This window comes from Molothrus ater, chromosome 3 (genome assembly GCF_012460135.2).
Source record: "Molothrus ater isolate BHLD 08-10-18 breed brown headed cowbird chromosome 3, BPBGC_Mater_1.1, whole genome shotgun sequence".
NCBI classification, from domain to species: domain Eukaryota; kingdom Metazoa; phylum Chordata; class Aves; order Passeriformes; family Icteridae; genus Molothrus; species Molothrus ater.
Genome location: NC_050480.2, coordinates 25510857 through 25531628, shown reverse-complemented (window position 1 = coordinate 25531628; position 20772 = coordinate 25510857). Strand labels below are relative to the sequence as shown.

The 20772-nt window shown below is 37.2% G+C and overlaps 1 protein-coding gene across 3 annotated transcripts in view; it reads left to right on the top strand.

The window, feature by feature from the left end:
• The window catches only part of THADA (THADA armadillo repeat containing), a 151855-nt gene that overhangs the window by 2651 nt on the left and 128432 nt on the right, over nucleotides 1–20772 (top strand). For 2 of the 3 annotated variants that reach the window (XM_036381088.2, XM_054514429.1), the window contains exons 4-21: nucleotides 87–235; nucleotides 372–404; nucleotides 959–1007; nucleotides 1886–2076; nucleotides 2733–2827; nucleotides 3119–3339; nucleotides 4266–4957; nucleotides 5559–5710; nucleotides 5852–6007; nucleotides 7174–7296; nucleotides 8210–8333; nucleotides 9754–9902; nucleotides 10754–10964; nucleotides 12348–12483; nucleotides 12830–12966; nucleotides 13370–13528; nucleotides 15047–15201; nucleotides 19216–19325. In XM_036381088.2, the coding sequence (XP_036236981.1) occupies nucleotides 87–235; nucleotides 372–404; nucleotides 959–1007; nucleotides 1886–2076; nucleotides 2733–2827; nucleotides 3119–3339; nucleotides 4266–4957; nucleotides 5559–5710; nucleotides 5852–6007; nucleotides 7174–7296; nucleotides 8210–8333; nucleotides 9754–9902; nucleotides 10754–10964; nucleotides 12348–12483; nucleotides 12830–12966; nucleotides 13370–13528; nucleotides 15047–15201; nucleotides 19216–19325 (3042 nt within the window). Of the gene's footprint in view, nucleotides 1–86; nucleotides 236–371; nucleotides 405–958; nucleotides 1008–1885; nucleotides 2077–2732; nucleotides 2828–3118; nucleotides 3340–4265; nucleotides 4958–5558; nucleotides 5711–5851; nucleotides 6008–7173; nucleotides 7297–8209; nucleotides 8334–9753; nucleotides 9903–10753; nucleotides 10965–11664; nucleotides 11749–12347; nucleotides 12484–12829; nucleotides 12967–13369; nucleotides 13529–15046; nucleotides 15202–19215; nucleotides 19326–20772 lie in introns of those variants that run through there. The other variant, XM_036381090.2, reaches the window with a different exon arrangement.

The following is a 20772-nucleotide window of genomic DNA, read 5'->3' as shown; positions in this document are numbered from 1 at the left end:
ACAATATCTGTGTATTGGAGTTCTAGCTAACATGGATTTTGGTGCAGTGGATGTTCCAACACCTGTGTTGTTTCTTCATGTTGCAGTTCACTGAACGGTCTTCCTGGACATCTGATGGTGCCAGCTGTGCAAAGCTTTGTGTGCTGCCTTCGGGAAGAGCTGAAAACCACAGATGTGTATTTGTACAGAAAAGTGCTGGACAACCTTGCTTCCTGTATGGAGGACTTCAGCTTAGGTGCAGTGACATCAAATGTTCCTCTGGTTAAACTTGCTCAGCACTGGTGCCACACCTGGTAGTGATGTTGGCAGTTATGTAAAAGAAATAGTGCTGGCTAGTACTCAGCACTTAAAATGTATTTTCTTTCCTCTAGGTAGAGCCTGTATTAAGAACCTGTTTGAAGAAGGTAAAGTCACATTTATAGTAAAATATGCTTCACTGCACGTTACTGGGGGAGGGCTGTGTGTGGAGAAGTGACATGAAGCAGGCATGAAGATCTGTCAGATCTGATTTCCTCCTGGCTAGTTTTCAAAAAATGAGTACCCTTACATGGTACTTTTTTGTGAAAGACAAGACTGATTCATACTTTTAATTTCCAGGGGTCAGTTTTGCTCAGTTTTACTTTACTGGGAAACTCTGGTACAAATCTAGGTAGCAGTGAGCAATTGTGGTAGGGAGAGTCAATATCTCACAGATTATAGGCCAAGTGGATTGGAAACTTGTTTTGTACCAGGTTGTTGCTAAACAGTTTGAGATTTTGTTTCAGCATTGCTTGTGTTTGTCTGTACTGAAATACCAGTTTAATTTGTTGGTGGAATGCAGGAATCACCACTGTATGGGTAACTATTCATTGTAGCTGGGTATGTGTGATGTATTGAGATGTACGTGTGATGGCTTTGATAGAAATTTTCTGTTCTATTTCTCTTGTAAGTAAATTTATACCATAATTATTTTCACTAGTTCTTCAGTTTCTGCAGAAGTTGCTGCTTGACATACAGGAAGAAAACAGGCAAGTGAATTCAATAGATGCTCTGTTTTATCTGGTTTTATTTCACTCTTGCAAGATAATTTGGTTTGGTTTAAAATATCACTTTGGTAGCCATACATGGATGAGAGATAGAAATATCATTTTACAGTGATGCAGATTTTAAATAAAAACTGATTGATTCTTTTCTTTTGTGGCAATATAGTAATATAAGAGAGGTAATGCACTGATACTTTTAGAGCTACTACTAAGGGGAGGCCTTTGAGTTAAGGTTTTGCCATCTGAATTGTGGCTAAAGAGTGTAATTAATAAATGTAAAATTCAGGTAGAGTAAAACTCTTTCATGTTCCATAAGTGTTTAATTCAGTATTGGTCTACTTGACATTTTCCAGCATTTCATTAAGTGAAGCAGCTTCATTGTGGTCTCTCATTCTGAACTGAGAGGAGAAGGGCACTTAATGAAGTGCTTTCTACACTGAAAGTTTAGATACTTTCTGCCTTCATGTTGGAAGAAAGTCAAATCACAGAAATGTCCTTCATACATGGAGGAACTACTTGAAAAATTAGAAAAGAGCAGCACTGCATTATGTTGGCCTTTTTGGCAAGTTTCTGGTAAAGTTCAGTTCTGCTCAGGCAGAATGACATGAATGAAAGTTTGTCACAGGAACCTGCAGAAAATGTAGCACAATTTGTCATTTTCATTTGTTAACTTCATTTTAACAAACTACCCTTGAGTCTTCTCCTTGTTTTCCTGTAGTTACATATCTGATCAACTCAAGCAATACATTAGTTTTTACCATTAATTCTATTTAAAGTTGGCAGAATGTGGTTCTCTGGGGATGGTGAAGAATGGTTTTAATTTGTTTTTTGTGTGCTTGCTTGTGTCTTTTTTTTTTCCACAGAAAGAATCATGGAAATCGTATTGTTCAGACTCAGCTGATGCACGATTTACTGATAGCCATTAAAGTTTCAATGATGCTTATACAGAAATTGCAAGAAAATATCCAGGGAAGTCTTTGGAAAGACAGTGAATCTTTTGTTTGGCAAAGTATGTGTAGTTTACTGAAAAGTTGCACAAACTTCCTAATGGATGGTAAGTTTAATAACATTAAAACCCTAATGTTTTCATTAACCTGTTGTCTTTGTAGTAAGAAACCTGTAGGTATAAAGACTTAGTTTAGCTTGCATGGAAATTGAACTACTGAGATTAATTGGAGTAGGAGCAGTGGTTGGGTTTTTGGTGAGCTATGATTTGTAGATGGCAGTTTTAGAATGTACAGTTTAACTTGTCCCACTACAAATACCAAGATTAATGCTATTATTAATAATTCAAAAACTAAAAGAAATGCTTTTGAGAGTCACCAAATGTCTGTGCCTACTAGAAATATCTACACCTCTATGAAATATGCTGTCAGAACTATTTATGGGCACACCATAACTGATAGTGTTTTCTTTTCATACAGATGTTTTTATGTAGTAGAATTTAACATGTCAGTAGTCTCTGCCACAGCCCTCCTTGCCTTAGTGGGCAGTCCTGTGTTTTCTTCTGTTAAAGATATAGCAATTCCTTATTACACTGGAGGATAAAGTTATTAATATTTGCTCTCCAAGTGGGCACTACAGATTTGTGATGATACAACTAACTACAAGTAGCCTAGCAAAATTCAATGCCATATTTTATCATTTTGCCACACAGTTCTAGCACTCAGTGTTTGCTGCATTCTAATGTACAATATCTCTGCTGTGTAGCAACGCTCCTGCAGACTGTTCAGACTACCTCAGGACTGGCTGTTATTCTCTTCACCAGAGCTATGTATGAGCCAGTTGAGGAATTACCTTCATTGGTAAGTGTATTTTTTGGCTGAAGACACTGCAGTATCGTGGTGTTGTTACCCTGTGCTATCAGTGTTTTCTGGAGGCTTTGCTGATGCAGATACCAGGGCTTGCCAGCCTCTATCAGTCCTTAGCTGGAGTGTAATCCTTTCTTCTCTCCTTGCTATATGAAGTCGTAAGACTTGGGTTTGGAATGTGACAACCACACTATTTACAAGAAATTTCTTCAGACCTTCTAAGCTATGCTTCACAGGTTTTCTGCTGTGCTGAGGTGCTGTAATGGGTGTGTTTTGGTGTTCCAGATCAGTGGCTTGCTCCTTGGGACAGTGGAACACTCAGGTGTGCCAGCGTGGTTCCTGAGGAACTGTGGGGTTCTGTGCACGGCAGAACTCCCGGGCTGGGTCCTGCTCTTCCTTTGCCATGGAGCACTGGCTATGCTGGATTGGAAAAATGGCAGCATGGGTGAAAATGGAGAGAAGCTATTGTTAGATATTGCATCAGTCTTGTTGTCATTGAGTTCAGAGTAAGTTTGTGTTCTGTGTTGTTTCATGTTTTCTAACTCTATTTTTGCATGACTCCTGTGGTCCTGGTGGAGTATCTCTGATGTTTTCAGTGTGATGATACTAAATTCTGTCAAAAATGCAATCTTTTTAATATATTCATGAAAACTTTGTAAATTTGAAAAATATAATGATGTTGCATATGTAGTTCTAAGTTTTTTTCTTGCATGCTAAGATTTTGTTTTCTAACATGAATGGGATAAATTTATAATTCCCTTATGGTAAGGTGTGTCAGTATCAGTTCTTATGTAGACAGATAAACTTCAGTTTCAGGACATCATGTCCTCTCCTTCTGAAAGTTCAGAGGAAAGCAAAGCGTGCCAGTGTGTGGAATACTTGAAATAATATGAGTTTTGGTTGTTGTTTTGTTTTTCTGGCTGCTTGCATCTAAGGGCCCACCAGCAGTATTGGATTGGAGATTAAAATGTGTATTCAGTTCGACCTTTGATTGTGCCTTGGAGATCATTTTGTGATCTTGTTTTTGCACATAGGATACTCAGTTCTGATGGTTTTATATGGCAATGAAAATTTTTCCTTACATTTTCAAGAAGCACACAACAATGTAATGCTGCTCAAATGTTAGCGGGTGCATAGTAAATTTTTTTGTGTTATTGTTGTGGGGCTTGTGTGGTTTCTTTTCCCCATTGTTAGGGGGTTTAGCTGCAACCACTTAATAGCACATCAGGTAACTAAGCATGTATTTGGCAACATCCAGTTGATCACTTCTGTGTTCATTCCTTTTCCTCCATGAATGGGTTGAGTCTCCTAATCTGTTTTCATGTAAGGTAAGTGAATGTGATGAATAGTTATTCTGAAATACAAAATGTATTTTTTAAAAATACTGATAAATGAAGATGATAATTTTTTTTGTGTTTGTTCTTTTTAAAAGGTTAAAAGAACCCAGTGTGGCAACATCTTTGTCTAGAATTCTTGTTATTTGGACTAATTCAGCACTGGCTGCCCTTGTTTCAGGCTCTCCAGCTCTAAAAATCAAACTTAATGGGAACTCTGATATAATTGGGAGGCTGCTGGAATACATTTATACACACTGGGACCACCCTCTGGATGCCATCAGACACCAAACCAAATTGATTTTCAAGAATCTTCTTCAGATACACCAAACCACCATTGCTGGATCCAATGGAAAATCAGACCCATTCTTTGCAAGGCTGATAAAGCATTTACTGAGCTTGGACTGGCATGTAAAAGGAAAATATACTTCTCTTGGCTCTCTGGTGGAATGTGTGGGCACTGAAAATATACTGCAGTTGGACAGAACAATTCCACTGCAGATCCTGGATGTGATGAGTGATCAGTCTCTTGCACCTTATGCCAGTGATCTTCTGGAAACCATGTTTACAAATCACAAGGCCCATTTTACTTCCAGTTTTCAGGAAGGCACCTGGATTGACCAGTGGCACAACATCTGGGTTTCTCCTCTTCTGGTAGTACTGTGTGAAGGGAATCATGACCAAACTACTTATATAATAGATTACTATTTACCAAAATTGCTCAAATGTAACCCTGACAGTCTGAGCTACATGATAAGAATTCTTCAGGCCTCTGCAGATGCTAATCTGGGTAAGAAAATAAACTTTGTATTTGTAATTATGATTGGATTAAAAAAAAAATCGTTACCATGTGATTTCTGGTCTATTATTGTTAGAATTAATTTGGAAGAAAAATTCCAGTTGCTTATTATTGCTTATTAGTATTTCAAGGTGAAAGTCATAATAATTATAAGTGTGTCTCTGTGCCATGAGCAAAATCCTTCTGTGGGTGCCTTATGGTTCTCTTTACCAGGGTTTGTTAGGTTTCTGTATTTTCTCCTACTACTTCTATTTTCTTTCTTACGCAGGTGTGCCCAGTAACAGATTGTTTTTCTTGTAAATATGTGGATACAAGATTTATGATTCTCTTGTTTTGAAGTAATTTAGTGGACTCTAAAATGATGGCTTGTGAGACCTCACAAGGTCTTTTTGTCATATGTCACATTTGAGATGAAGCTTTTTGGGATTTAGAACTGGTTTCATCTATAGCAGCACTATCTTTTGGGATTTATGGAGTAGAAATAAAAAGGAGTCGGTCACGTGTTGAAAGTATTGTGAGTTTCTGATGAGCACTGCAAATAGTACATTGCTTCTATTAAACAGTAATTATTACTGTTTTTAATTTTCTTTAGGCTCTTGCAGTACTAGAGGAGCTCTTGGAGCATTAATGGCATGCTTGAGAACAGCCAGGGCCCATGGACATCTGGACCTTTCAAATATCATGAGCAGTGGTCTTGTATCCACTGAGTGTATAAAACAGGGTCTAGTTCATCAGCACAGCCAGGTAAAGGGACAATCATTTACGTATCCTTTAAATTAGAATAATTGCTTTGATCCTGGTTATTGTGTTAGTGTTGTATTAAAACAAAGGTGTCATCATAGGTGTCAGTAACTCTTTTGTGGTGAACTTTTAAACATCTTTCAGGTTTGCATTGATGCTTTAGGTTTGCTCTGTGAAACCCATCGTACTACAGAAATTGTGTCTCCGGAAGAAATGCAGCTAATTCAATTCTTTATGATGTACAACTTGAACAACCAATCTCCTTCTGTAAGGCAACAGATCGTTTCTCTGCTGAGAAAGGTAATTTCAAACTATGAGCAATGTCTAACGTGCCTCCTATGTTAGTTATAACACCATTTTAAAGGAAATAATGAGTATGTTAGGAAGCTGCTCATTGGAAGGAGTAAAACCTCTAAGGCCAGGAGTGTGCTTTATGCTTTACTGAATGGTGTTAAGTCATCACAGACAAGGATGGCTTAAACAGAATATTAAGTGGCAGAGGCAGGGTAACTTCATGAGTGGTGGTGGTGGTGGGTGTTGTTTGACCTGCCAGCACCTGCACGCTTTGCCAATAGCAAAGCAACGTGCCCTGGAATCAGCAGTGAGCCTTGTGTTGCCTTTGCTGGGGCCTGAAGCTGTGCTTACATGGACTTGTCACACCTCAGGCAAATTCAGTCACTTCATCACCCTCAGAAACTGACCTGGAAAACAAAGTAGGAAAATACTCACTATGATGTGATTGTGCCTTTACAGTCTGCAGGGGAATGAGTCTCTCAGTTTGGTGGAAGTTGCCAAGGTCACATGTAGCTCATGGTAGAAGGATGGGGATAAAATGAGAAACCATGTATGTATAAAGAGCATTGGAACATCTTGGAAGATGTTTATGGCAAAAGAAGGCAGTGTGGAAGGAGAAAATAATTAATTTGAGAAGGGAGGAGAGGATGTCAGTTTGACAAAACCAAAAGAGAAATCCCATCTCTTTCCTTTCTTACCTGGTGCAGACTGAGGAGCATGAGATGAAAAGTTGTGCTAGATGGGAGTGTGATAAGAAAGTAAATACTACTTATGATCAGCAAAAGAGGTGGTGAAAGCACTTCTGAAGGGAGTCAAACTCTAAGAGAAACTGAGGCTGTAGAAGTTATCTGCATTGAGTTTTTTATAGATGAACACAGTTCCACAGAAAATGAGGCAGGAGGAGGAGGAGGCTTGGCATGAATTTAAGGAGGGAGATGGAAGAAGGTTTTGGAGGTGTAGAGGGAGGAGAGAAGAAATTGGTCACAAGAGAGGTGGGAAGCAAAACCTTGGGTTTGGAGTGGAGAGAGAAGGATCTGTTCTGTGTTATGCTGTTGGCAAACTTCCTAAAAATTATAAGCAGTGTGATTTGGAAAATAAGCTAAAAATCTACCTTTCCCTGATTTCAATGTCAATGATTCTTGTCTCACCTATGTTTTCTTTTGTTTTAACAGTTATTTTGCAGGATACAAGAAAGTTCTCAAGTTCTTTATAAGTTGGAGCAAAATAAAACCAAGCAAGAGTTAGTTGAGAAGTCAACTAAAATGCCTCCTTTGAGGATTTTGCAGCAATACAAAGTAAGTAGACTGCTAGAGATGCAGGTAATAGAGGTGGGATAGCACTTCTGAGAGTTCTTTGTTCCTGAACACCACTGGGTAAGTTAGGTACTCTGTGTGTTAGGCAATAGTTCAGTGCAGAAGGAAAAAAACCTGTAAAGTCAAACAGTACTGGGGAGCTTGTCCACTCTGATGCACTTGTGCAAGTTTATTTTGACTAAATATGCTGTTATTGATGAACTGAATGCCCATCGATATTTGGAGGGTGCCTTTAGGGTAAATTTTGTTTGAAACCAATAAAGGTTATGAGGGATTGCTCTGTGATGTGCATTGAAACAGCAGTAAGTGAGGAACGGCTGGAGATGGACCCTCAATCCAAAAAAAAAAAAAAAAAAATTTGGCAAATGTCCTGTCCTGTTGGCCACTTAGTAGTGAGCTTTAAATGATGTGTGTTACTGGGACTTAAAATAGAGATCAGTTAAGCTTCAGTCTTTTTCTAGGTCTCCAGAATAATCAGTGAGTGAGAGAATCAATGACAAGAGCTTTAGCATGAAGACTTCTTTTGTATTTGTCCTTTTTATCCTATTTAAAGGCTCACATCATCAGTATCTTTGTGCCAATCTGTTCCTTGAGTTCTGCTTTTCTTGGTCAGCTAATTTTCAGGATTAGATACAATGGCTGTCTTTTTGTGGGCCTGAGGAAAGGAAACTGTTGTATTTAGAAACCTAAATGATTGTCTGGCCTTCACTGTACTCTAAGAAACAAGAAAGTCTGTCTGCACTGTGAATGTTGGCTTCCTGTTTTTCTAAAATTAACTGTCAAGTCATAATTTTTGGGGTAAAGCAGAATGTCCTGAGTTCAGTTACTTGGGCTTTTCTTTGTAGGGCAGCAAATAAACAGTCTTAATTTTTTTCCTGCAATTTTTTTTCCCCAGGATTTCATGTCATCTGTATGTGCCAGACTTTTTGAGGTATTGTTTCCTGGTTCATCCCACCCAACCAGGTTTTGTGCACTAAGTATTTTGGAATCAATAGCAGAAATATTTTCTGTTCCAAAAGGTAAGAAGTCTAATTTATAGACTTTAATAGACTGTAGGAATGGAAGGTATTGAAGAAGTGTCTTTTATGCCAGCTAGTCAGATTCTGTCAAAGTAAAAGTAAAAGGGTATTCTTAGTCCTTTATTTCTATGGCATTTCCTGGATTGCTTTTGTTTTACCTCAAGGGAGGATGGTAAGTTTTTTTTGAAAAAGGAATATTGAAGCAAATGCTAATAAGTGCCTGTTGCATGTCTTCTATAAATTATTTATAAATTTTTATTGCATAGCCTGTTTTTTAGGAAGGCTTATTTACTTTATTATGAGGAAAACGTCTGGACAAGTGTCAGTGTATTTGGTAACTTCACTCCTTTTTCCTGCTCATATATCTTCATAGCTTGAAATGCTGAATTCAAAAAAACTCTGGTTTGAAAAATATAGCATATCCTCATGATACTATGCTAAATAAAAGACAGTTTTATTATCCAGTTAATGATGATCTGCTGGTGTTTTTTTTTAATTTTCTTAATGATTTTATGGCAATCTTAATTCAATAAGTATTTAGAGCTTTGGAGTATTGATAATCTTGCTAAATCTTGTCTCTGGATCACGTGGTCAACATAAAAATATGTTTCAGTCCTAAATTATAACCTTTTCTTTAAAGAGATTAGTTGTCTAATATTAAAGTTGATTTTGAGAGGGAATACAATTGCCATCTTGCTAAATAATTTCTCAAAACCCTTGATAAATGAACACAATGTTATTATTATAAGTATGTAGTTTATTATTACTGTTTTTTTTTAAAAACAAACTTATCCTCAGTTGTTTATAATAGCAGCTGAGGGTTTTGTAAATTGGACAATATTTCTATAAAGGCAATTCAGCTCTTGTATTCTGTGCTGTATTATGGTGCAGTTGTTTACATCCTAAAATTTCTGCCTTCTTTACAGCATTAAGTCAAGTCACCAGAATTCACAACTCATTTATATCCAAAATTAAAACCAGAAGAAATTGTAATGACTTACATTTTAAGGGATTATTCCTATGACAAAATACCTCAAAACACCAAGTGCCAAAATACACTGAAGCTTTCCACCACTTTATTGAAAGAAATTATTTTCTAATATTACATACTTACAGGAAAAGACTTTTTAAGCAAAACTAAATACAGTTTTTTTTTAATGCTAAATTTAAAGGGAGTAAATGGGATTCTGTTTTTGGCAACAAGTTATTTTCTGTATTACTAAGAGTAATTTTTCTGAATAAGGTAAGCTAACAATGTTAAATATGGTATTTTAAAACCTATTAAGATAAATAATATTAAAATAATAATATGGCTAAAATTTAATGCTTCTTTTAGTATAGCAAAGCAGAATGTGAGGAGAGTGCTTATTCTGGAAAGAGTTACAGCACAACTATCTAAGGCATTAATTTCTTCGAACAGGCCAGGCACAAGTTTTCCAGCTGGATCAGGAGATGGATTCTGCTCGTGTCCAAACTCTGATCCAGTGTTTTGCCAGTACTTTTGAGGAAGTAAAAATTCTGGCATTTAGACTTCTGATGAAACTACGTGATGTTGCATTGAATTTACAGGTATGAACTTGAAGAGTTTAGAGGGAGCAATTTTGTGGAAGATGGATGTTCTGTAGTATACCAGGTGCCTGTGTTAGGTACAGAGCAGGAATCCTGAGCCTTAGAAGCCAGTCCAAGTTGCCGGCAGCAGTGTTCATCACCAACACCTTCTGTATAATTTTATACAGCTTCTGCCCTTGCCTAAGGAGGCTTGTTTCACTAATGGATGGAGGAGTTTGGGAAGTTCTTTGGGTATGACTGTGAACTGTCTGAAAAATAGTTAATGCAAGCCTTTGGCTTAGCTGTGACTTCTCTTTGTAAATGATTGAGGCATTTTGACTTGGTTACTCTTGTACTTTTAGGAAATGCAGCTCCCTGTTTCCTTTCCTTTCTAATTGATCTGAAGTTTCGTTATCTGATTGGTTTTTTTGATTCCTCACAATTTTTACCCTTTGAATTGATGCTGATTTGTCTGTAATAACTTGATGAAAATTTATTTTAAAATTCATTAGTACAGATGAACAAATACTGCTACCAAGTAAACTGTGCTTCTCTTTAATGTCCATTAGCAAATAAAACACATTAACTTGAAAAAAGAAATTTCCTGTGAGGTGCAGTGTAATTGAACACTGCTTTATAAATGGCTGTCCCCATCCTCAATGTCTATGTAATTGTATCCTTGCTAAATACATGCATGTGCACGTTTTGAGTGTAAGGTCATCAGTGCACAAAACAAGTGTTTCTCAAGAAATACGTACCAGCAAACTTAATTAAAAGCAGGTTCTCAGATTCCAGGGTTGTAAGAAGCCTAATTAAGTCAATCTGGAAGCTCAATTAAATGAGCAATATTACTGCTTTGGTTTTTTTCCCAGGGTTCTGAAAATCTAGGTCTTCTGTTTCAAGCAGCGATTGATCTTAGCACAAGCACCAAGCCGTATGATTGTGTCACTGCTTCATATTTGTTGAATTTTTTGGTATATCACAAAGGACTGCAGCACATTTGTTTAGGAAAATGGCTTGAGCATAATCCCCAGCTGGATGAGAACACATCAGTGAGTACAGTGGAGAAGAACACTTTGGCAGGTGAGATTTTGGGGGAAAGGTTTTTTTTATATTTGTTGAAAGTTTGCTGCTTTTCAATAAGGCTTTTGGTAGGAGGCTTAGTAAGAGATGCTTATTTCTAACAGGATTTTAAGTATATTGTATTTTGCTGTTAAGAAGCCATGTTCTTTAGTAAGATCTCAGTCTAGTCCTGTGTGTGTTGAGGCTGTTGAATATTCTATAAGATGGCTTTTGTCATGATTTTGACCGGTGACATTTGAAAGTGCTGTGGAGGCCCAAGCAGTGAGCTGGTGAAGCTGAGTGTGAAGTACAGGGAAGAGCCCTCTGCTTCTCCTGAGAGCTCGCTCCTCCAGGGGGAAGGTAGCTGTACTTTGTCTGTGTTTGTTTCAATACTGGATGTTTGCAATGCTGCCCCTTGGAGCTCTGTTCACCTGGCCCCATACTTCTGTGTGATTTGCAGTCCTGCAAATACACACCCACAGTAATGAGGCTTTGTTGACATACAGAATATTTTTGTTTGGTTTAGTGCTCCTGGATGAAAGATGACAGGGCTCTAGATCTGACAGGTTTGCCAAATTTGTTAACCAAGCTTTCTCTACTTAAAGTAATCTTCAGTGAAACTAAAATACCTAAGTTCGTTATTTGTAATAAAACATTTTACATAATTTGCAGTAAACTCACTATTCTATACTTTTTTGTGCCATTCTTGGCTTCTCTACAGATGCCTGTTAATCCTTTCTTGATATGCAGTGAAATAACAATTTTGAGACGTGGCTGTGGTTGCCATAAGTGAAGGAAATGTGTGGGTAACCTCATGTCCCATTGCTCTGGGGCATCTGCTGCTGGTGGTGATCCATGGTTCCTCGTTAGGATCTGCAATTTGTTCTGATTCTGGCACTGAGATGTCACAAGCTATAAACAGAATTAAAATAGACACATGTATCCTTAAATTGGTCAGGTTGCTTAGTGGAAAACAAAGTTCACATGTATAATTGTGAACTTTCAATCTTTAATATTCTGCTGTACTCATCATTGTATTATTGTGGCTGTAAGGGTGTGAAGTCTGACTTGCAGTATGGACTAGGTAACTCCTTATGACTTCATCATGAGCTGTGGGATTGTCCCTGAGCATAGGATGTGGGCTGTGCTTTTCACAGCTGCCATTTGGTTCAGAGAGACAGATTAAATTGACTATAACAAATATTGCTGGAGTTTAGGTAACTGAAAATCAATGGTAACATATTTCAATGACAAGAGGGAAGAATATAATAAAGGAAATTGCTGTTTATATTCCACTGAATTGTTGTGTACACAGGTTTTATTCCTGTTTCTTAAAGCAGACTTGTTTCTTAGAAAATCAGTATAGGAATGTTCAATGTAAATCTGTGTTTTAAAATATTTTAGTTATCAAGCTTTTGTTGGTGAATGTTGAAGAAGAAATATTCCAAGCCAAGAAGTCTCTGCTTCAAGCAGCAGCATCCTTCCCCATGTATGGGAGAGTGCACTGTATAACTGGGGCTTTGCAGCAATTACACTTCAAGTAAGTAAAACATACTAAATAAGTTGTAACTCCATATTTTAAGGAAAACGTACTAAATGGAAAGCTGTAACTCCATATTTAAGTGCAGTGGAAGAGCAGCTGTTAAGGAGAATAGAAAATCATGCAGTATTATTTATAAGGAAATCATGTACCTGTGGCTTTTAGAACTCTTGCTGGCTGCTGCAGTGTTTGATACTTCCTTTGTATGTGGTAAACTCAGCCACATAAATAGTTTTCATAAATATTGTTGCAGAATTGTTTGTAATTTTGGTTCTTTCTTTTAAATATAAAATTATTTTTAATCTATGTCGTGTTTTGGTTTTGATTTTGACTTTTTTTCCTTAAGTAACTTGACCCTGGTGTCTGAATGGAAGGAAATGGTGACCAGGCTCATTCTGATGTCATACAACCTCTCTGCTGTGGTATCACCAGTAGTACAGAGCTCATCACCAGAGGGTCTTATTCCAATGGACAGTGATCCAGGTAAAGAACCAAACAGAATCCCAAAAGAATTATTTTCTAATCTGATGCTCCTGAAGGTCTCTGTCTTGCAGTCATTCAGAACTAGACTGAGCACCCCTCCCTTTCAGCTTCTCATTTTATGTCATAAGTTTTGGTCACTCTTTTAATTTCTAATAAAGTTTTCTTGACTTCTTCACTAAAAAACCCACAAACATTTGTAGAGTTGCATCACTTTCAAACCAAGGGATGTAAATTAAGTTTTTTTTCCTTGATCATTCTAATCACCACAGAACCTTGTGGTTTTTCTTTTTTAATGCTTATAGCTTTCTTCTGTACTTATACACCCAAAATGAATTACATCAGTCTAAAGAAATGGAGGTAGAAGACAAAACTATCTTAAATACCCCTCTTGTTTAATGTGCAGAAAGTGCAGATCGCCTGCAGATGATTCTGCACGAGATACAACCACAGGACACAAATGATTATTTTATGCAAGCAAAAATTCTGAAAGAACACTGCAAAGAAGAATCTGAAAAGCTGGCTGACCAGAGCTCAACGAAAAATATTTGCATGGAAATGAGAGGTAAATCCAAGGCTATATAAGTAATTAAATCAAGGTATTTCTAATAGAGGAGTCATTTTATGTGGATGATCAGTTGGAAACTACTTGCTTGTGTAACATTTTAGTTCTTGCCTCTAGTTCTTCAGAAGCTAGTTATCCATGGACTTGACTTAAAACATGTCTGTGACAGTTTTTAATGAAAAATCCTTTCCTTAGGATTTTTCTCCTGAGAAGCCGAGAGGCCTCAGGAACAAAATGTAAACAATGGTTATCTGCTGCTGTGGAATGCAACAGGTGGATCTGTGATTGGTCTCATGTGGTTGTTTCTAATTAATGGGCAATCACAGTCCAGCTGGCTCTGACTCTTTGTCAGACATAAGCTTTTGTTATTCATCCCATTCTTGTTCCTTTTCTTGCTAGCCTTCTGATGAAATCCTGTCTTCTATTCTTTTAGTATAGTTTTAATATATCATTTACTTGGAATATAATATATATATATATCATAAATAATAAACCAGCCTTCTGAAACATGGAGGCAGATTCTCATCTCTTCCCTGGTCCTAGGACCCCTGTGAACACCCCCACAATAAACTAATTCACTTCTGGAAGATTGGGGTTAATCCCTCTTAAGGCACAAGTGAAAATCAGTTATTTTGATATTGGCTTAGACTCTGTTGCCTTAACTGCACTGGCCAGGTAATCCTGAACACCTTTTCTATCAAGCAATGCTAATGTATTTCTTGTTGAGAAGTGTTACTGTGATTTTCCTCTCCACTGTACACGGGGCTAGTGGAGGCTATGTTCATGCAATACAACTTGCTGCATGAAATTGCATAAGCAGAAACTTCAGCTTGAAAGATTCTAGTGATAAAATGTTAGGTAGTATTTGTGTGTTTTAATGAATAGCAGCTATGAAACTGAACCTTACAGTGATAAAGAAATTGTAAACTTTGGCATCTTTAGTGTGGGCCAGAATAAATTTATAGAATATCCGTACATTTCGAAATTTAATATTTATGCAAGTTTTTGAACTTCCTTTCCCCGATTGCTTTTTCCTATATTGGAAGTGTTTGGGGCCGCACGTTTTCTTTCTCACGAGGCGAAGGGGCAAACGTGTGCAAGTGCCGCAGTGGCCACCAGGTGGCGGCAGCGCGTCACAAACGCTTCTTCCTTCGGGAGGCCCCCGAGCCCGCCCGGGAGCGATGGATGGGGAATGGATGCGGAATGAATGCCTGCCTGCGGAGGTGTACCTGCTTCTGTGCCTCGGGTGCGAGTAAATAGCACTTGTGACTCTTTAAAACAGCACTTCTCCGGCAAAATGTTTATACTACTGCCTTTTCCGAGTGCAAGAAAGTAAAGCAACTGTTGAGCAGGCAATTAGCGTCAACAAGATGAAATTATCTTTTGGGCAGGCAACTTTAGAAATTTTTTCATAGTTAATTGTGTTTTGTAAGATAGGCTGAGTGGAGTTTAAATTGCACACCTGTATCTGAGAGCCTTGAGTTACACTACTGCATTTGTTGTCTTTTTGTTTTTAAGGCAAAGACAGGCAAGCGTGTGATGTCACAGCTCAAATGGTTCTTGTGTGTTGCTGGAGGAGCATGAAGGAAGTGTCTCTGCTCTTAGGGACACTGTGTAAACTTTTGCCTTCACAGACTACATCACCTTCAGAGGGGTTGATTACTGTAGAACAGGTAGGGAAATAATTTTTATAGTAGAACATGCAATTTCTTCTTGGGTGGTGGTGAGGCAAAGGCAGTTTTCAGAAATTTTTTCCCTTAAATCTGTGTACTGTTTGGGAAAAGTGCATTTTAAATTTCTTTTAATTGCCATGGTGTAAGGGTTTTCTTTGCTGTACTTGGTTATCAGTCCTGTTTTGATCTAGTGGTATCTGTAAAAACAGATAAATGAAGAAGTTATTATACATTACTAAAAAACTCATTCATCCTAATTGTCTTGGGTTACTTATGAGATGTGTGATGTGTTAAGGGATACCAATGCCTGCCTGCCACCCTCTCTGTTGTCTCTCTCAGGATATATTAGTCACTAATTGAATTGCTAAAAAATCTTCTAAACTGACTTCCTATTCAAAGTCTCTTTTGTCTCATTTTGAACTTTACATACTGGGATTCTGCTTTAAGCTCTTCCTTAATTAGCATCAGACTCAAGAGTTCTGAAAGTCAAACATGCTGACTAGTGCTAGTCTTGTCTTCCTCCTATCCATTGTTATGAATAGTTTGTATGCAATGTGATTGTATCTTTTTCCTCTGATTTTTTTTTTTTTAATATGAGAGATCAGAAACATTATGCCATCTGGATCTCTTGCAGAACGTTGAGTTCAGTGTTTGCAAGAAATTAGATTACCACAGGCATTTATTTGGGAAATATTTTGTGTTTATTAAATTTCTGTTTAATTGATGACCTTTTCATTTACATATGTTTCAACAAAACCAGTTTGCATAGAAGACTGAAATATGAAAGACCAACTAGTTTTTAACATCTTTTTCTTTCCAACAGAAAACAGTTTCTTAGTTTTTCCATAGGTGTTAGAACTTTACATTTTAAAATAAAACATAGTTTTATGCACTCCAGATTTTATTTCTTATCTAATGTTGTGGTGCCATGGAAATAGTGTTGGTGTCTTTATTCTTGTATTGTCTCCAGTGCTCATGTTTTCATCTGGTTAACAGCTGTGCTTGTATTGTTGCTGGGGTCTGGAGGGCAGATGAGAGAACAGATATGCATTTCCACCATTATGTTCCTTAATCTGCACCAAGTCACAGAGGAATTGGTGTTTTAAAATGAGTCAGTTCTGACTGCAGCATCTGTTTTTGGAAAGCAGCCATTGATAGGTGCTCTTTCAGAAATAATACATTCTTAAGGAAGGAGTTGGGTGTCCATGATCCTTGTGGGTCCCTTCCAGCTCAGGATTTTCTGTGATTCTATAAAAATACCTTCTTTTCCTAGTGATACCTCTTCAGCTTGTTGATGCTTCAGATAATTCCTGTAAAACAGAAAAAGAATGCTAATGGATGAGAACTCAGTTTGAAATCCTGATTTTCCTCAGGCTTGCAAGGAAATACCCAAAGAAGACTGTAGGCATTTTCTTTGTCCTTCTTGTAACTTTCATTACCATGTTTTGTACAAAAAAAGAAGGGTTTAATCAGAAATGACAAAAAATGTCAATGCCATAACTGGTAGGGCTTCAGACTTATTAAACACTTATCAGTGTTGATAAATAAGCAAATTAGATTTTGTAGTCTTATTCATGTACAACTTTCTTTCAAGTTGCTCATTCCATTTCTTCATTTTGGAACTATTGGAAGAGATTTAAGAATACGGAGGAGAAAACTTTGAGGGAAACCTTGGTCAGCTTGCCTTGAGCCAGGCTAAGTAATTGTTGAGAAAAATCTGGTAGCACCTCTTGGCCAGCATGTGCCAGGCTGTTGCAAACCTTCCTCTTGTACCATGCTCCACATCTAGGTCAGTAACTGTATGGAATTGTGCCTTAGGGGTTCAATGCTGTCATAACTTATTCACCCCAAAGATCACAGGGAGTGTTGAGTTTGCTCATCAGCTATTTTACATGGTGGCCTTGCCTTATGAAATAATAGACATAGGAGGTGCAGGGTATGGCTGGAGGAATCTCTTTATTCAAATGCTGGAGGAATCTCTCTATCCATATGCATACTTTTCATTTTCCATCTGATCCTAAAAGTCCAGAGATGGCAGGCTCAGAACTGTGCCTGTTAATGAAATCAATATAAACAGTATCATGTAACCACCAGAACAACATCTAATAAAGATTCTGTGGCTTTTTTTGTCATATGACATGCGAATCATGAATGCTCCAAGTCTGGAGGAAGATGTAGTTCTTCCTCAAAGTCTTGTTTATCTCACCTAGGAAGATGAGATTGAGACAATTAAAATTAAGACAATTTTAGGAGATAAGCTTGCCAGAGCTGTGTGCCACAGTGAAAAGAAACAGGCAGCAGAAGTAAAGACTTGAGTTGTCCCTTGGCCTCTATTAAACTTTTGGAACATCTTGGAGAGAATTTATATCTTGAATACCCAGATTCTTGCCCTCAGCAGCAAGTGTGGCCCTGTACATTGTTGAATTAGTAAGGTTCACCTGTTATAGTCTAAATTTTCTGACCAGGAACTGAGTTATGGTAGTGCTGCTTCTAGCCCGTGAGTTCAGTTTGATGCAAACTTCTAGTCAACGTGGCTGTTGCAAGAAACTCAGAAGTATAAATAGTTAAGTTGGAAGTTATGTGACCAAAAAAAAAAAAATTCATATGAATTCTAAGTGTGGTGCTGGGACAGGCTGGTAAATTGGTTTACATATGTATGGATTTCTTGATTTGGTTTTGTTTACACACCTGGAGAATTGCCCTGTCTGTGGGTCAGTTCCTTGTGAATAAAGGACACTTACTGCTCTTTTTTGGACTAGAAAGCTGAAATGAAACCCTGTGGCTACATAAGCTACCTTAAAATCTACTCAGAAATAACTTTTTTGGATATCTCCATATCTCCAGTTATTGTGTGTTTCACATTAGGTAAGTTTTAGCTGCAGGAAATAATATGTAGATGGTCTCAGATTTATTGTTTTTTAATTATTGCAATCTCATTGCTTGGGTGATACAAATTACTTAACAGGAGGTTGAAAAGCCATAAAGGTAGATATGACATTAACTTCCCTGACAACTAAATTACTTGTCAGGCCATTAAAGTATTAGAGCAATTGTATAAGTAACAGAACAAGCAAAATTTTATAAGCAACTTGATGTGATTTTATGCATATTTTTATATAAAGGTTTAAAGAAACTTTTACTGGAGAACTTCTAGGAAAGACTCCTGAAGTAAATTTTGCATAAGGGCATTAAGTATGTGCTATGCATTGTAAACAAATTAAGTGGGAAGTTGGATTTAGACCTTAAAAGTTGATGAGAATTAAAAGAAAAAACCCTATTAAAAGACAGCCTAACCTTCTGGAATGAGATTATGTGGATCTGTAAACTTCCAAACAGATTTAAAAACTTTGTGTTGTAATAGAGCTCTAGAAAATAAACTACAAGTGAAAATTTAGGTATCGCATTTACAATTTTAATGCTTTTAAAAATAGCTCACATTCCAACATGATCTTCATTTTAAAATTGTTTCTAATGGTCAACAGCAATTATGCAGAGTCCTGGAATGTTAGAAATTTGTATTTATATATGTATTACCTAATCTAATGTAGATTTGTTTCCCTTTGGTACAATTTTTGGAATTTGAATTTCATATCTTAAATAGTTTAAGATTTTTTTTTCTGCTGTTGTGCTTTAGTTGACATTTTCTTTGGTGCTTTTGGCAAGAGTTTAGGCAAACAAGAAGGAATCTGCATTTGTTTCCTCTGAAAATTAGAGTTGTCCCTTTCTTCTCTTAAAATCTGAGTTATGTCCATCACAGACAAATAACCAATTTCATGTCCTTTATATTTTGGACTTTTTGAAAGAACACAGAACTACCCCTAAATAAATAATATTTGTTATCATTACAGTAAGTGGGTGTTTATTATAGGACTTCTAGTTGCTTTTTGCTTGTACCAGTGACCCTTCCAACCAGGGGGAGGATTGTTGCTTAGAACTGCAAAATATTTTGCATATATAAATAAATTATGTGTATGTAATTTCAAATGGCTTAGTAATTTTTTTTCTTTTTTTTAGGTTAAAAATATTGGTGATTACTTTAAACATCATCTGCTGCAATCAAGGCACAGGGGTGCATTTGAATTGGCATATGCTGGCTTCGTGCAACTCACAGAAATGCTTTCCAGGTAGAGGATGGACAACTTACTCTGTTTTTAATACAAGTTTTAACCAATTTTGGCATTGACCCTGAAGTTGAGCTGTGCAGGCAGATCCTTGCTTTCATGTGGATTTTATTTAAGTTTGGAGTAGGCACGATTATTACAGTTACATGATGTCTGTGACTTAGACTACAATACTTATGGTTAGAGATGGTGCTTAGGCATTGAAAAATGATACACACATATAATGCTTGCTGCATTTTTCTTCATTTCTGGCATCTTAGTTTCCTGAACAGCTCTTAAAAGCTCTTGGGAAAAGTAGGAGTGTAGAATTCTTCCATTTCACTCCCTTTTTCTGGTCCTTTATGAAAATGTATGCCAGACTTTTTGCTTTAGCCAGGACATTTTCTTGGAAACTTCTGTTACCTGTCACAGAGTTGGTTATTGTGACATTTGGAAGACTACCTGACAGTGCATCACAGGGTGTGATATGCACTCTCGCTTTTTTCTTTCCCCTTGTAACTTTATCGTTTCCTAGAAGAACTAAATGGGCAGAATTGTCCTGAGGTCTGGGCAAGATCATTGGAATTTCCATTACATGCTTAGCTACTGATTTCAAGTGCTGGTTATATTTCTTTGTGGTATACAGTGTTTATATCCCATCCATGTTTTAATAAGACAAACTAAAATTTCAACTGACTAGGTAGAGATTGGTGTTTTGGTTTTTTTTGTGGGTTTTTTTTGGTTTTTTTTTTTAATTTGAGAGACAGATTTTCAATTTGAAGTACCTTATTTTCACACCAATGCTAGGTTAAGTAACCAATGTTCCCCTTTTCCCCCACCTCAGCCAGTTTGAGGTGCAGATCTGTTTCTTCTTTATTTCATACTGGAAACAGTTTTGGTGCTTTTAGTACAGACTGGCTGGCTGATGAGGTTCACTGTGTGCCCCTTCAGATGATTTTCCCAGCAGAGCTGAGGCTTGGTCTCTGCTACAGGATGCTGGGTGAGGCTGCTGCATCTGTGTAGCAGCACTGCTATGATAATGGTATTTGACATGTGGTGGTGTTGATTCTGTGTGCCAGAGGGATGGTAAAGTGCATGCCATGCCTCTCTTGTGATATCTTCTCCAAGTTACGTTTTTTTCTTTCAAGTGTTAGCAATCTGAGGGATTTCAGATTGGCTTGAGGAGTTTAAGTGCTCACACAACCTTGCTTTACTCTTGGTTGTTTACTCAGAAAAATAAACTTATTACTTATCTTCTTGCCTGCCCATAGGTTTTATGTGCACTTATTTTGTTTCCTTATTTTGTTTCTGCTTTGCCAATAGAGAAGTCTCAAACCCTTCTCAGTGCACCTATATCATTTGGAAAATTTTGTTTCCTTATTTAAACACTGGGGTGTTCTTCTATACCATGAAAGCTTGGTTAAGAAAGTTCTTAGGTGATATAAGTTTTCTCCTATCAACGTGAAGAGAG